Raw genomic sequence first — 13671 nt, 5'->3', positions numbered from 1 at the left:
AAGAACTCCAGAGGGCAGCTGTGTTAGTTTGTTGCAAAAAAGTAAACAGGAAACTTGCGGTACCTTAAAAACTAACAAGTTTTGATTCTGCCATAACCTGTTGTGGACTACAGACCACTTTGTCAGATGCATGTAGTTGGTTGACAAATGACAAGCTATGCTTTAAAAATGGATTAACTCAGAAAAGGCTGGGATTTGTTCAGATAAAAAAGAAACCTGATAAAATAGAACATTCTTAAACATCTAACTGACCTTGAACATTTGAGATTAACCAGGGGGAGAGAGGGTTGCTTTTGGTCTGCTCAAAGGACCCAAGCGCACAAAATATTAGGTATGGCTCATTAGTCTTTTCTAGTGTGGCTGCCGGTGTCAAAGTGGCTAGTGCACAAAGCACTGTGCAAGCAGCCCTGTCCTTCCAAAATCTCTTAACTACTCCAGGAAAGTTGGCACTGAGAAAAAAAATTAACTAACAAAGCACTGAACCATCCGTCCTGGCTGTTGCAGTGAAGAAAGCCAGGCAAAGCAGCCAAAATCTGTTTCCACTGCAAAAATTATGTGCTTGCAGGACTTCATGTTGGAACAGCAGCCATTTCACTTAGGTGGATTTTCTAAATTAGTCTTTGGTGAGTCATTCTTAGATGCTCTAGCAGAGCATGAGTAACTGCTTTTTGTCCTCCTTGTAGTATGAGTAAAATAAATGCTGGTTACGAAACAGACATTCATGCTAACATCCGTCTATCAGGACAAGACAGCAGGGTTTGTTTTTTTGAGAGCTGGAAGGCAAAGGAAGGGGATGACTGAGAGGGGAGGGACAAAGAAAGGATGCAGTTTCGTACCAGGGAAACCTGAAACTCACTTATTGCTGGAACAACGCATACATATTCTTAAATACTGGTTTTAAGAGGGATCACTGCATATAAATTACTTACATATTAAATTGGGGAGAATGAAGAGTTCACGACAGTGATTAAATCTCACCACAAATAGAAGACAATAATAGTTTAGAGTTAGTGGATCAGGGGTAGGCAACCTTTTTGGAACAGTTGTCAAAACAAAAATGCAACATCTACCCGAGAAGATGTTGTTCTGCCAGCAAACAAAATTTGGTGGGGAGAAGATGGGTCGTGCTAGGAGATGTGCCCCGGCCGCGCTGCCAGCATCTCAGGGGTTCGCCTTGGACTTAGCTGGTAGCTGTGCAGTTCTGGGAGGCCATTATGACAGCCGTAAAGCCGTGCCTGTTGCCTTCTCCCACCTCACTGGCCAAGGCACTGCTGCCAATGGTTCGGGTGCTGGTGCAGCGATCTGGCTCTGGTGACAAGCGAATGTTGGAATATGCAATGGCTGATGTACAAGAAGAGAAGAAGCCACTGCAGGGGGCAGCCTGGGAAAAACTAATCAGGTAGGAATGTGGGTCTCTTTCTTTTCCTCTCTGTGCATCTGATGAAGAGAGCTGTGGCTCTCAAAAGCTTAGGCTTCAATAAAGTTGGTTAGTCTTAAAGGTGCTACTGGACTCTTTGCTATTTTGCAACTACAGACTAACATGGCTAACTCCTCAGGATCTATTTTCTTGTGTGTCATCAGAATGCTATTCTCCGGCTGCGTCCTGCTTCTTGGAACTTCACTACCTCCAGCCCTGTAGCTAAGCATGCTCTCTTCATCTTTTCTTTCTCTTTCCAGTGTGTTAGCTCTTTAATCAATTGAACCTTAACCAGTTTGTGCGACTGCTGCTGTGTATTCCCCCTGCCAAGAACTGGGAGCCAGTTTGGTGTGGTGGTTAGGAGCGGCAGGATTCTAATCTGGAGAGCTGGGTTTGATACCCCACTCCTCCACTTGAAGCCAGCTGAGTGACCTTGGGTCAGTCACAGCTTTCTCGGAGCTCTCTCAGCCTCACCCACCTCACAGGGTGATTGCTGTGAGGATAATAATAATACACTTTGTAAACCGCTCTGAGTAGGCGTTAAGTTGTCCTGAATATTATTTGAATATTATAATTTATTATTATATAAGAATAAACTGGTCTGGTGTGCCTAGGGCCAGCGCCACCATTGAGGTGGTGAGACGGGTGCTGAGGCGCCGAAGAGGGTGCCAGAGGGTGTGCCGGGGGCAGAGGCGTGCGCCACAGAGCTGGCGTGCCTGGCCCGCAGCTGCTGCAGCTGGCCAGCCCTGCACTGGCGCCACCACCGCCACCAACACACCCCCAGCCGGGTGCAGCAGCCACAGGCCAGGCATGGCAGGTATCCGGGGCGGTGTGCGGAACCTCCCCAGCCACCTGCGGCACCCAACTGGGAGCACGGGCAGCCTCCATGCGCCATCCCAAACACCCGCCGGCCAATGGGGCCGCGTGATGACATGATCACACAATGACATCATCACGCAGTCTGGGGCATGCGCGTGCACATAGGGACAGCTGCGGGCACCAGAAACCCTGGTGCCTCCCCTGGGTGTGCCACTGTCTTCACATCTGCATTCTTTTAGGTCAAGTCCATCTTCAGGCAGGAACCCTGTGAAGAGGGAGAGCCAGCGGGACAAAGTCTAAGGGCCCTAAGGGCCCTAGACCCTGGGGCCCATGGCCAAGTGCAATTTATTTTGGTGTTTGGTTGGGGTCTGGGTAGTGCAGGGAAAGCAGAGGGAACCTTCATCTAGCGTAGGGTCCCCCCAGGGTGCCCACAGGTGCCATAGCACCCATAGCACCCATCAAGATTTTTCAGAAAGTGGGTGGGGCTGTTGTAATCAGGGCTTGTTATTGGCTGCTCTTATTGAAATGAAAGGTTTTTCCATTGGAGAAGGAGGAGGACAAGTAAACATCTGGGTTTTCCATAGTCAGTGTGTGGTTCCATACCACTCTCCCCTTTCAGGATTTCCTTCTTCTCAGGAGGTGCGAGGAGAGAAGCATTCAATTTGGGTCTGCCTCTTGAGAAAGCCATTTTTAGTTTGTCTCCATCTACTGTGGCAGTCATTTTAGGATGGCACTCACCACCCCCTCACAAAATGCCAAAGGTACCCACAAAGCCCCCCTCCTTTCCACCCTCACTCACCTACCTCTCGTTTCCCCCTCCCATCCTGTCTTCCCCTTCTCCTACTTCCTGTTTACCTTCTTTCCCTCCTCCATTTATCACAGGATCACTCTTTCCTGTTCTTGCATTAATGAAGCAGTTGCACCTTGCCTTGAGTGTGGCTGTAGAAAGGAAATTAATACATAGAATATTTGAATAAACTGCTTCTAGGCCTTTGGGACTGTTATTGCTGCAAGGCAGTTTGGTAACTGCAAGAAAGCTTTGGCAAAATATCCTGGATGCTTACCTGTACCCCTGAAGATCAGGTAGGCAGCGGCTTTTACCAGCACCAACTGGGTACTAAAAAGTCATATTCTCAGATAGGGGACTGGGGGAGTGAATTAATATAATGTGACACATGGTTGGCTTAAAGATCTTCCAGATGTAAATTGTGAGTATAAGCAGGGCTTTTTTTCAGCAGGAATGCGGTGGAACGGAGTTCCGGAACCTCTTGAAAATGGTCACATGGCTGGTGGCCCCACCCCCTGATCTCCAGACAGAGGGGAGTTGAGATTGCCCTCCGCGCCCCAACTCCCCTCTGTCTGGAGATCAGGGGGCGGGGCCACCAGCCATGTGACCATTTTCTCCGAGGGCAACCCACTGAGTTCCACCACCTCTTTCCCCAGAAAAAAAGCCCTGAGTATAAGAGTCAAATACTGAGAAAGGACTCTAGAACTCACTAGGTAAGATTAAAGTATCTAGTAACCTGTTCTGTTGAACAAGTAAATCCATATTCTGATGCCTGAATTCCTGGCCAAGCAAGCAAATACTAATAAGAAACCCACCCCTGTTCCTGTCAATTATAACCAGCTTTAGATTCTCCTTCCACTGGCCTCCTTTTAATCTGAATCTATGAAAACCAGTGTGCCAGTTCAGCATGCTAATCCCCTTTAGTGTTCCTATACACTGTGGCCCTGTTTGTCGAGTGGTGCTGCAGCTGGAGATATGATTACAATGAACTTCTTGTTTGCAGACCTATTGACATGGTGGGTAAAGTTCCTTAAGTAAAAGAAACCAGGAGGAGAAGGCTGAAGGAGAAATGCAGAGGAAGGCAGGGCAACATGCATAGCTTTACAACAGGGAGAAGGACATAAAATTGTACCATTTGGCATTTTTTATGAAATTTAGAAGAATGTCAGTTTTTTACAAGCAAAATAGTGAATATACCCAAAACTATAAAAAGAGAACTTAAAACTGCTCCACCATGTGCTACATTATATAAATCTTAGTTTTTGCCATTTGGGGAGGGTGGCGTAACAGAAGAAAGAGTAACACTTGGACAGAAAATGTCCCAAACTGTCACTAGCAATATTTTAGGATATCAAATAAAATGTTATAGATCAAGAAATACTGAACTCCTGAATACTATGAGCAGAACCACAAGTGACGCCTGACACAGGTTGGACACTTGTCAGCTTCCCTCAAGTTTTGATGGGAAATGTAGGCAGCTTGGCGGAATGTTGGACAAGTGACTGTTGAGAAGTCCATTGGACAGCAGTTGGAGAGCCAAGCTGCAAGACTAGGATGCCTACATTTCCCATCAAAACTTGAGGGAAGCTGACAAGTGTCCAACCTGTGTCAGGCGTCACTTGTGATTCCGCTCTATATTATCATACACATTATAGCACATTAAGTGTTGGCAGACTAGTCACATTTAAACTATCAACATATAGGCCATTTCCACAATCTTAAAGGGACGGTCCACTCCCCAAACACTGGTGGCTTTCCCCCTTCACTCCACACGTCTCCGGTTTCAAAACGGTAGCAGGCTGTTTGGCTTCCATTTTTGTGGTGCTTTTTCTGAGAACACACTTTCCTGCGGTCCCCGAAAAGGCTCCGACAAAAGTGAAGGGGGAAAAGCGAGCAGCATTTGACAAAAGTGAGGGGGAAAGCTGGAAGTGTTTGGTGAGTGGACTGTCCCTTTAAGGACGTGTGGCAAGGGCCATAGTTTATACAACACCCAGCTCTACATCTCGCTATCCAAATCTCCAGGTGATGCAGTAGAGGTCTTAAGTCATTGCTTGATAGCTGTGGCCAAATAGCTAAAAGCAAACAACTTCAGGTTCAGAGAAATGCTGCAACGAGGCAAGATTTATGTCCCATGGAAACATTAAAGTGCTCTGTGTGAGTGGGTGACAAACTACGCACTCTGTGGTTTTTATTATTTTTACTAAAATTACAACACAGCTGCTTCCGGCCATTAAGTTTTTTTTTTTAATAGGGCAGGCCTAAGGGGGAGGGGGTTTGTAGACCCCCCTCCCTCATGCACACACTTTTGGAACATCTGGACAAAGTCAAACACTTTAAAGCGCATGTAACTAACACAGCAGCATCTGTGGAATCAGCAGCTATGGGAGCTTAGGGGGAGGCCGGGTGGTCCAAGGACAGCCACCTCCCGCAGCTCTGTGCGCTAAGAACTTCTGCACCCATGCAGGGTTTTCTCTTGATTCTGTGATGATCAGACATGCTTTCAAAAATGGGCTTGTTCAGGATCTCGCTTTCCTTCCTTAAAAGCAGCGCTAGATGCCCTTTCTCCATATATGTATGTGTATAAACATAAGGAAGTAGAGATTGTGTGGCAAGAAGGCAGGAGGTATTTAAAATGAGATTCTGTGACTGAGTTTGCATTTAATTAAAATGTCAGTGCAATGAATCCAACCAAGAGCCGGGCAAGCAGCTTTCATCCTCTTCCCACAGAATACGCAGAAGGGCTTTTTTGACTTACCGTGGCAGCTCCAGCCACATCACCCACGAAGGAGACCACTCACTGGGACCAGGGGTGCTCACATGGGCGCTGAGCAGGGACCAGTCACTCTCCTCCACCAGGCTCTCACACTCTTTCAGTTCTAGAACTTTAAGGGTTACAGATGAGGAGGTGTTTTTTAAAAGGGCTACAGCTTCTCCGCGGCTGACGCCCGTCAGATCAGTTCCGTTTACATTGAGCAGAATGTCACCTGGTGGAGAGGAAATGAAAAAAAAATCAATATGCAATGGACAGAATGTTTCTTGTTGAAAATCTGTGCCTCTGCCTCTTGTTAGTTGACTGGCGGCATGCAAGCAGCAGGCAGCCCACAGAGCAGTATTGCTGCCCTCTGGTGCCCCTTCCATAAATGATTTCTGGTTGTAAGAAAGAGAAAGTCTACTTGTTAAAGTTATACATTTCTTTTGGGTTTTGTGTGTAATGCTCTGCCCAAAACCCATTTCAGGAAGGATGATGGATGCTAGAAATAAAATACGTTTTTCAAAGGGATAGACGGTTGCTTCTACGTCTGGAAGACGGGGATTCAAATTCCAGTTCAGCCACAGAAAAACTGTGGTAGTCTTTGACATGTCGATAACTTTCTGCCTCAGTTGCTTATCTATAAAATGGGAACAAATAACGTGAAGGTAAAGCAAACGTACTTACTTCCTGAACTGTGGAAAATCAGTTTCCGTAGGAAGCAATAGGAAAAATGCAACAGGCAAAGTGTAACAATTATATTTCAAAATTTTGCCATGTTCAACACTCGGGATTAGACCATGAGCTAATAGTGAATATGTTCAGCTAGCCAGGGCTTTTTTTCAGGGGGAACACGGTGGAACGGAGTTCTGGAACCTCTTGAAAATGGTCACATGGCTGGTGGCCCCACCCCCTGATCTCCAGACAGAGGAGAGCTGAGATTGCCCTCCGCGCCAAGTGGTGCAGAGGGCAATCTCAACTCCCCTCTGTCCGGAGATCAGGGGGCGGGGCCACCAGCCATGTGACCATTTTCAAGAGGTTCCGGAACTCCGTTCCACCGTGTTCCCCCTGAAAAAAAGCCCTGCTGCTAGCACTGAACAAGTCAAGGTGCTGCTGAATAGATCTTCTGTTGGTGCTCAGTTGTTCAGAAGCCGACTCACAGCTGAGCAAGGCTGATGAGCTGGGAGTAGACTTCTGACTCACTGTCCCCTGGGAACATCACCACATCCCAGCAAGCCTATGAAACAACAAAGTTCCCTGAGCAGGAGATAAGATCTCCCACCCTGGAAAATTTCTGTGGATTCTAGCCGTGCTGAAGTACAAAGATGATTTGGGAACAAGAGCATCATAAACACTCCCAGGAGATATTTCCTGCAGGAAGGGATGCGGGTGTGACAAAAGCCAACTCTCAGCAGATCCCCTTGATCAGCTGAGAGTGATTTTTAATCCCACCCCCACAAACATCACTATATAACTGTACATGTTTACAACCTGCACCAAAATGGAAACATTTTTCTGCCCTTCCCCTCCACTTTTCAGAACTCTGACTTTATGCAATAATAGTAAGTCATTTTGAACAGGGTATCAAATACTAGAATCACTGAAAACAGACACTGTGTTTTAAGTGTTGGTAATATGCTGAAGCCTTGACCTGAATAGTCCAGGTGAGCCTGATCTTATCAGATCTCAGAAGCTAAGCAGGGTCAGCCTTAATAATTGGATGGGAGACCTCCAAGGAAGCCCAGGGTTGCAGAGGCAGGCAATGGCAAACCATGTCTGTTAGTCTCTTGCCATGAAAACCCCATCAGGGGTCGCCATAAGTCAGCTGTGACTTGAGGGCAGAATTTCATTTCATTCATAGATAAGCCCAGGTGATCCTGATCTCATCAGGGAAGCTAAGCAGGGATGCCCTTGGTTAGTAATTGGATGAGAGACCTCCAATGAAAATCAGGGTTGCAGAGGCAGGCAATGGCAAACCACCTCAGTCTGTTGCCATGAAAACTCCACCAGGGGTCGCCATAAGTCAGCTATGACTTGAGGGCTCTTTCCAGCACCAGTATGCTGAAACACATGGTACTGCTCTTGTGAATATCTCCTTGTGGCATTTGGAACAAGGTACAAATTAAATTGGTCACCAAATAGGGAAGAAGATATCTTGCTTGCATTTGTTTAGACAGTGGCTCCCCTTTGGACATAGATAGTGCTGAGCACAGACCTGGAATCTGAACATATAATTGAGTCCAGATACAAGGATGGAAAACTTCTAAAAACCAGAATCAAATTTGTGGCCACTGATAAAATGTTTAGGAGCAGGGGTCAGGGGAAGAGACGCCCAGATTTTTCCAGATCTTTTTCAAAGGTAAATCCTGGAAATTTCCTTCTGAAAAGAATGCTATGAAGAATTGTTGGGATGTTTGTCCAGCAGAACAGAATGGAATGGAAATCAATTATGCTGCTTAATGCCCTTCAAATCACAGCAAAGCCAAGTGTTTGCATGAGGCTGCAACTTTCCAACAGTGCTTTAAAAATTGGTTCACTTGGTTCACGAGTTATAGCTCAAATTAGAAAAAGGAGGGAAAATTAGCTTTGGCCACCTTGATGACATCATAAAAAGCTTAAAATATCAATCAGAACGGGTTATCACAACACAATACACAGGCATACACCTTTCAAAGAAGCATAAAGAAGTTTTGTGATAGATCAAGATAGGTAGCCGCATTAGTGGAAAAGAGCAAGAGTCCATTAGCACCTATAAGACTAACAAAATTTGTGGTAGGGGATGAGCTTTTGTGAGCTACAGCTCACTTCTTCAGATACCTGAAGACAGATACATGAAGGTATCTGAAAAAGTGATCTGTGGCTCATGAAAGCTCATTCCCTACCACAAATTTTGTTAGTCTTATCGGTGCTAATGGACTCTTGCTCTTTTCTACTGATAAAGAAGTTTCGTCATTTTACCTGATACCAAAATCCAAAATGTTATAGAGCACCACACTAGACACTATTATAAAGAACTACATATATATCCAAGATAGGATATCCAATATGTGATACATATTTAAATTAAAACATATTCATGTAGTAAAATGTGCTGCGTATACATACATTACAAAACCACAAAATCATAACACAAGGGAGCACATAAAGAATGATACATATTGTAGGATGTGTGAACAACAGATACTAATTTCTACAGATGCTAATTTCTGCTCTAAACAGCATTGTACCGTTGTACCTTTGTCCTTCCTTACAGCACCCCTCCCACTTTCTGGCTGGGAAATAGACTCAGTGATCTCTATTCTTACTTGTATCTGACAGAGGGAGCTTTGACTCTCAAAAGCTTATATCCTGAAAAACGTGTTGGTCATCAAGGTGTTACTGGACTCAAATCTTGCTGCGTGAACAACATATGACAGGAACTGGGTAATTGCTGCATTGTTCAGGGTCAGCTGCAGCAAACAACGTTTTTCTATTGCATTAAGCATGATAAGGTTTTCAAAGGTTAGAGTTTACATTTTGTGGGACCAGACCAGAATATTCGACAGCTGTGCTGATTGTAGTCAGAGATGGGAGACCTAGGCACAGAAATCTCATCCTCAATTTTGTACTTGTCTGATGAAAACATTTCAAACAGAATACAACAGCATATTCCTGTTACGTGTTCAGATATCCCCGCATGGGCATTCAGCTGACATGTTCTGGGAGTTCCCCACTGGGAAAAATCTCAGGAGCGCATATGCCTGTACCACAACGTACAGTGGCAATGGGCTTCTGCCACCCATTTGCTCAAGCTGAAGTGCCCTGTTGGGACACATGCACACACTGATGGTTACACGTACATTTCCAACAGGGCAAATAGTAGCTCCTTGATGTTGTTTCAGATCTGGACAATGGTATGGTGGAGGAGGCTTAACTCCTTTCTCCCCTAAGGCATGGTTTTCATCCAAATTGGCTCAGAGTGTGCCTTGAAATTAAGTTCCCTGGGGAAATTCCCAGTGCACGTCTGACCGAAAGTCCTTGTGGCAGCCATATGGCAGACACAAGGAGTTTGTATCACGTAAATCGACCTTTAGCCCTGGACACTCACTGATTTATGAGCTGAAAGAATATGGACTCAGTGAATTCTCAAAGCATTTTATGTATAGAAATATGATGCAATATTTCAGAATGTATGGTAATACATTCCAGTAATGCGGGGCGGGGGGGGGGGGATGCTCATTTCCCTTGAAAACATCAATCTGTTGTCTGTAGTCTCTAAATCATACTGCAGGAGGTGAGTCAGAGGGCTGTTTCTGTATAAGCGGAGCAGCTCATTAACATATTTGCTATTAAAGCTCTATCTGAACATTCTTACAGCATCTTTCAAATGATGCGGTTCAGAAAGGAATCTATGACCAGCTGACTCCTCACTCTGGTTTATGATTTCAGACCACAATTCTTTGACCACAATTCATATGGAAAAAATCAATATTAACATTGTAGTCTAAAATACGAGGAGTTGTTACTGATTTTTTTAAAAACTTTACAAAAACCATCTTTCAGGTTCAAACACAGCACAAACACCACAACAGTGCCAAGTCTCCAGAGGGAAAGGGTTTTTCTAAAACTCTCCCACGCTTTCCTTATATAAATCCACCTAATTTTCAAATTCCAGGAACATTTTATAGCATTTGGATGGAGGTCCTTTTCAGGCTTCTCTGAATGTGTCTTCTGAGTCTGTGTTTTCACATTTAAAGCTTGTGTGTTTTCTGCTTCAACAGGGTTTTAATGTGAATGAAAAACCTCCACTGGCCAGAAGGATTATTTGTATTGTAAATATTTCTCTGCTTGCTTTCCACAGTAGATATAACTGCACATAGCAGGAGAGAGGTTCGAAGGTGATTTATGCCTCCTGTATGAAAATGAACTAGATCCATCGGTATGAGGAAGCAATCTTCCAAATGCTGCAGAACAAAAGACCTGTTGCAGGCAGCCCCCATAATTTGGGCTGACTGGCTATTTGTTCTGACTCTATCAAAGGTTGTTGCATGTGCTAGGACTCCATGAATGCAGCAGCTGGTGTGCAGCTTTGAGCTGAAGCCAATAGTAATAATTTCCCCCAAAGTAGTATGTTCCTTTCACTTTAAAACACCTTGCAATTTTATAAAATATTGGCAATATAAAAAATGCCAGATTGGCAAGCTACTGGGGCAGAGGGAGGGGAGTGTGCGAACAGCCTTCTTATCTGCAATTGTTTTGTGTACATTCATAACTTAGAACTGGTTACTACTCTTTCTTGGGAACTTAGAACTGAAAGACTGTGACTGGTGTTTGGCTTTGCAGTTACCTCTCCTTTGAGATCTCTCCACGTCTAATTTAGCCAATGTGATAAGAGACGAGGCAACTGTTACCACCAGGATAACTTAAACAAATATAGCACAATGTTTATTGGTATAGTTCACAAAGACTGGATCATTGTTTTAATTTCCACATTTTGCTTTTTAAACTCCCAAACCCTGCTGGTGTTACCTGTTTTGATTCTGCCGTCTCTGCTGATGACTCCACCCTGTTCAACACTTATTACGTAAATAGGCAAATCCCACTCCCTGTGGGAGCAGGCACCACCTGCCACGGTCATTCCCAGGGACTCCACGTTATCCTTTTGGACAACCACCACTTTTTCACGACTGGTGACTGCATGGAGGGCAGCCTGTGGAGATCAAAAAGCAAACATCAGAGGGCTGCAGGGCATAACCAGTTATGAATGAACTACTCTCAATTCATACATAAGTTGCTTAAATATGGTGGGCAGTAATGGCACTTGTCTATAGTGCCATTGCCCTTTGTGGACAAGCTCCCTCTACCCTAGAATGCACCCCTGTAAACCAGCCATTGGGTTACACAACATCCATGTCACTGGGCCCTCTTGGAAAATCTGCAGCTGTCAGGAGGGTGACCCACAGCACTTCCATCTTGCTTTCTCACTTGCTGTACTTTTCCAGTGTTGTTTTTGAGTGCAGGTTCACAGGAGCAGCTTTGGTTCCCAAGACTGTCTTATCTGAGATGGCTCGCCGCAGCGACCTTGGAGCAGTTGCTTTCACATCCCCAGCTTCTATACTAACAGGGCAGACAGGGTGGGTGGGTGGGATGGACTGGAGGGTTTGATATGCTGTAACAAGCCATTAACACGTCATTCTCAACAAGGGCTTTGTGTACAGCCAGAAGCTATCCTAGCCTTTGGATTACCTATGGACACTTGTACTTTGAATATATACTCTCTCAATAAATAACCTTTGATTCAAGAGACCTTGGATTTCTTGCTGCAAGGGGTGGGAGATGAAATCAGAGTGACTTGAACTCCATAGACTGACAATAGCTAGCAGAGAGGACAAATACTGAGAATGATGCAGCCATCTCCCAAATACAGAACACTCAAGCTCTTAATCAAGCAAATTGCAGGCCAGAGGAATGCCAAAGAGTTTGCCATCTCACACCTTGCTAGAATGTCACATCTCAAGGGACAGAGTTGTGGAAAATCAAATAGCTAGATAACTTTTTCCTTCTCTTGAAGCAGGCAGTTTTCAAGAAGAGGCTGGATGAATACTTGTCAGAGATGCTTTAGGCTGATCCTGCACTGGGCAGGGGGTTGGACTAGATGGTCTGTATGGCCCCTTCCAACTCTATGATTCTATGATTCTAGGAAGAACGACCCCAAAGGGAGAATATAAATTCCCACAGGAAACAAAGTGTCTTCCATCTTGTTCTTTTCCTGGGATGGGCACAAGTATTTAACTAGGGACTCTGTCTTGCCCACAAGGCAAAGGAAATATGGAGAATTCCCAACTCTGAGAACTAAGGCAATGATGGACTTTTATCTGCTGCAACTTTAAGAACTACCAGCCTGTCCTAATTAAACGTCATCTAGGATTGCGTGTTTCACCTTTTCTTTTTATCCTTGCTCAGAGTCAACAGATGCTTGAATAGACTGTATGGAACTTTTTTGTTTATTAAACTTTCTACGATTTTGAATGCATGAAATCTAATCTGTGTAAAAACACCATGCCTACTTGGCCTTGCTGTCTAAAACATAGTAATGGGGAAGGACAGCAGGTAAATCTCACCATCTATTCAGTGCAATAGCTTAAATGTCCACATGTGCAATTGATCATCGCTGTACTCGCCTGAAGGGAATGTAGTGGGAGTTGTGGAAACTACGTGGAACCTCTAAACACAGGAATGGAGTGCTGTGTGTGAAAATCCGCCCAGTAAGAGATATTATCTGATTTTCTGATGGTGGCAGTACTGCCCAGTTTGAATTTTGGAACTCTTCCCTGTACAGAAGTGAGGGAAAGAGGTTGGCATTGCTGAGTGAAGACTTGGGATGGCTGCAGGGTTTTCCGCCTTCCCAGGAACCAGAAGGAATGGGGCTTGTAAGTCTGTTTCTTCACGTGCTTATCACAATAGTAGGATTGCCCACATATAAGGCCAGAAACAGAAGGTACCAAATATTTGAAAAGAACTAAGGGATTAGAAATCCCGTACCTAAACTAACATTTGCATAGACAAATCCATAACACTTTTCGTTTTATTAACTGTAAACAAAAGACTGAAAAACAACAACATCAGCTTAATGAAGTGGTGGCTGGGTTATATAACACAGGGACTTTAATTCTAAATGTATTGCACATTGATTGTTTGTATTAATGTTCTCCATGTACACAAGGTCACGTAGGGGAAAAGTGCCTTGCAAATCAAAAGTTTATGGATACACTTTGAATCCTTTCCTGCAAACATGGCAGAAACATTTTGTACCTATGCAATAGTAGAAATTGTTGCAAGGTGTATTTCTTTATTGCTTGTTCATGCACAGTGTTCCCTATTTCATTGTGGGAAAGTACATTTCCTGAATGACCACATGGA

The 13671-nt window shown here is 44.5% G+C and overlaps 1 protein-coding gene across 3 annotated transcripts in view; it reads right to left on the bottom strand.

Moving 5' to 3' along the window:
* The window catches only part of LNX1 (ligand of numb-protein X 1), a 162622-nt gene that overhangs the window by 7270 nt on the left and 141681 nt on the right, over positions 1-13671 (bottom strand). For all 3 annotated transcript variants that reach the window (XM_054989515.1, XM_054989517.1, XM_054989518.1), the window contains 2 exons: positions 11281-11461; positions 5779-6007 (listed from right to left, as the gene is read on the bottom strand). In XM_054989515.1, coding sequence (XP_054845490.1) covers positions 5779-6007; positions 11281-11461 — 410 coding nt within the window. The remainder of the gene's footprint in view (positions 1-5778; positions 6008-11280; positions 11462-13671) is intronic.

This window comes from Eublepharis macularius, chromosome 10 (genome assembly GCF_028583425.1).
Source record: "Eublepharis macularius isolate TG4126 chromosome 10, MPM_Emac_v1.0, whole genome shotgun sequence".
Classification (NCBI taxonomy): Eukaryota; Metazoa; Chordata; class Lepidosauria; order Squamata; family Eublepharidae; genus Eublepharis; species Eublepharis macularius.
Note: the sequence above shows the minus strand (reverse complement) of the source record. Positions and strands in the feature narration are given on the sequence as shown.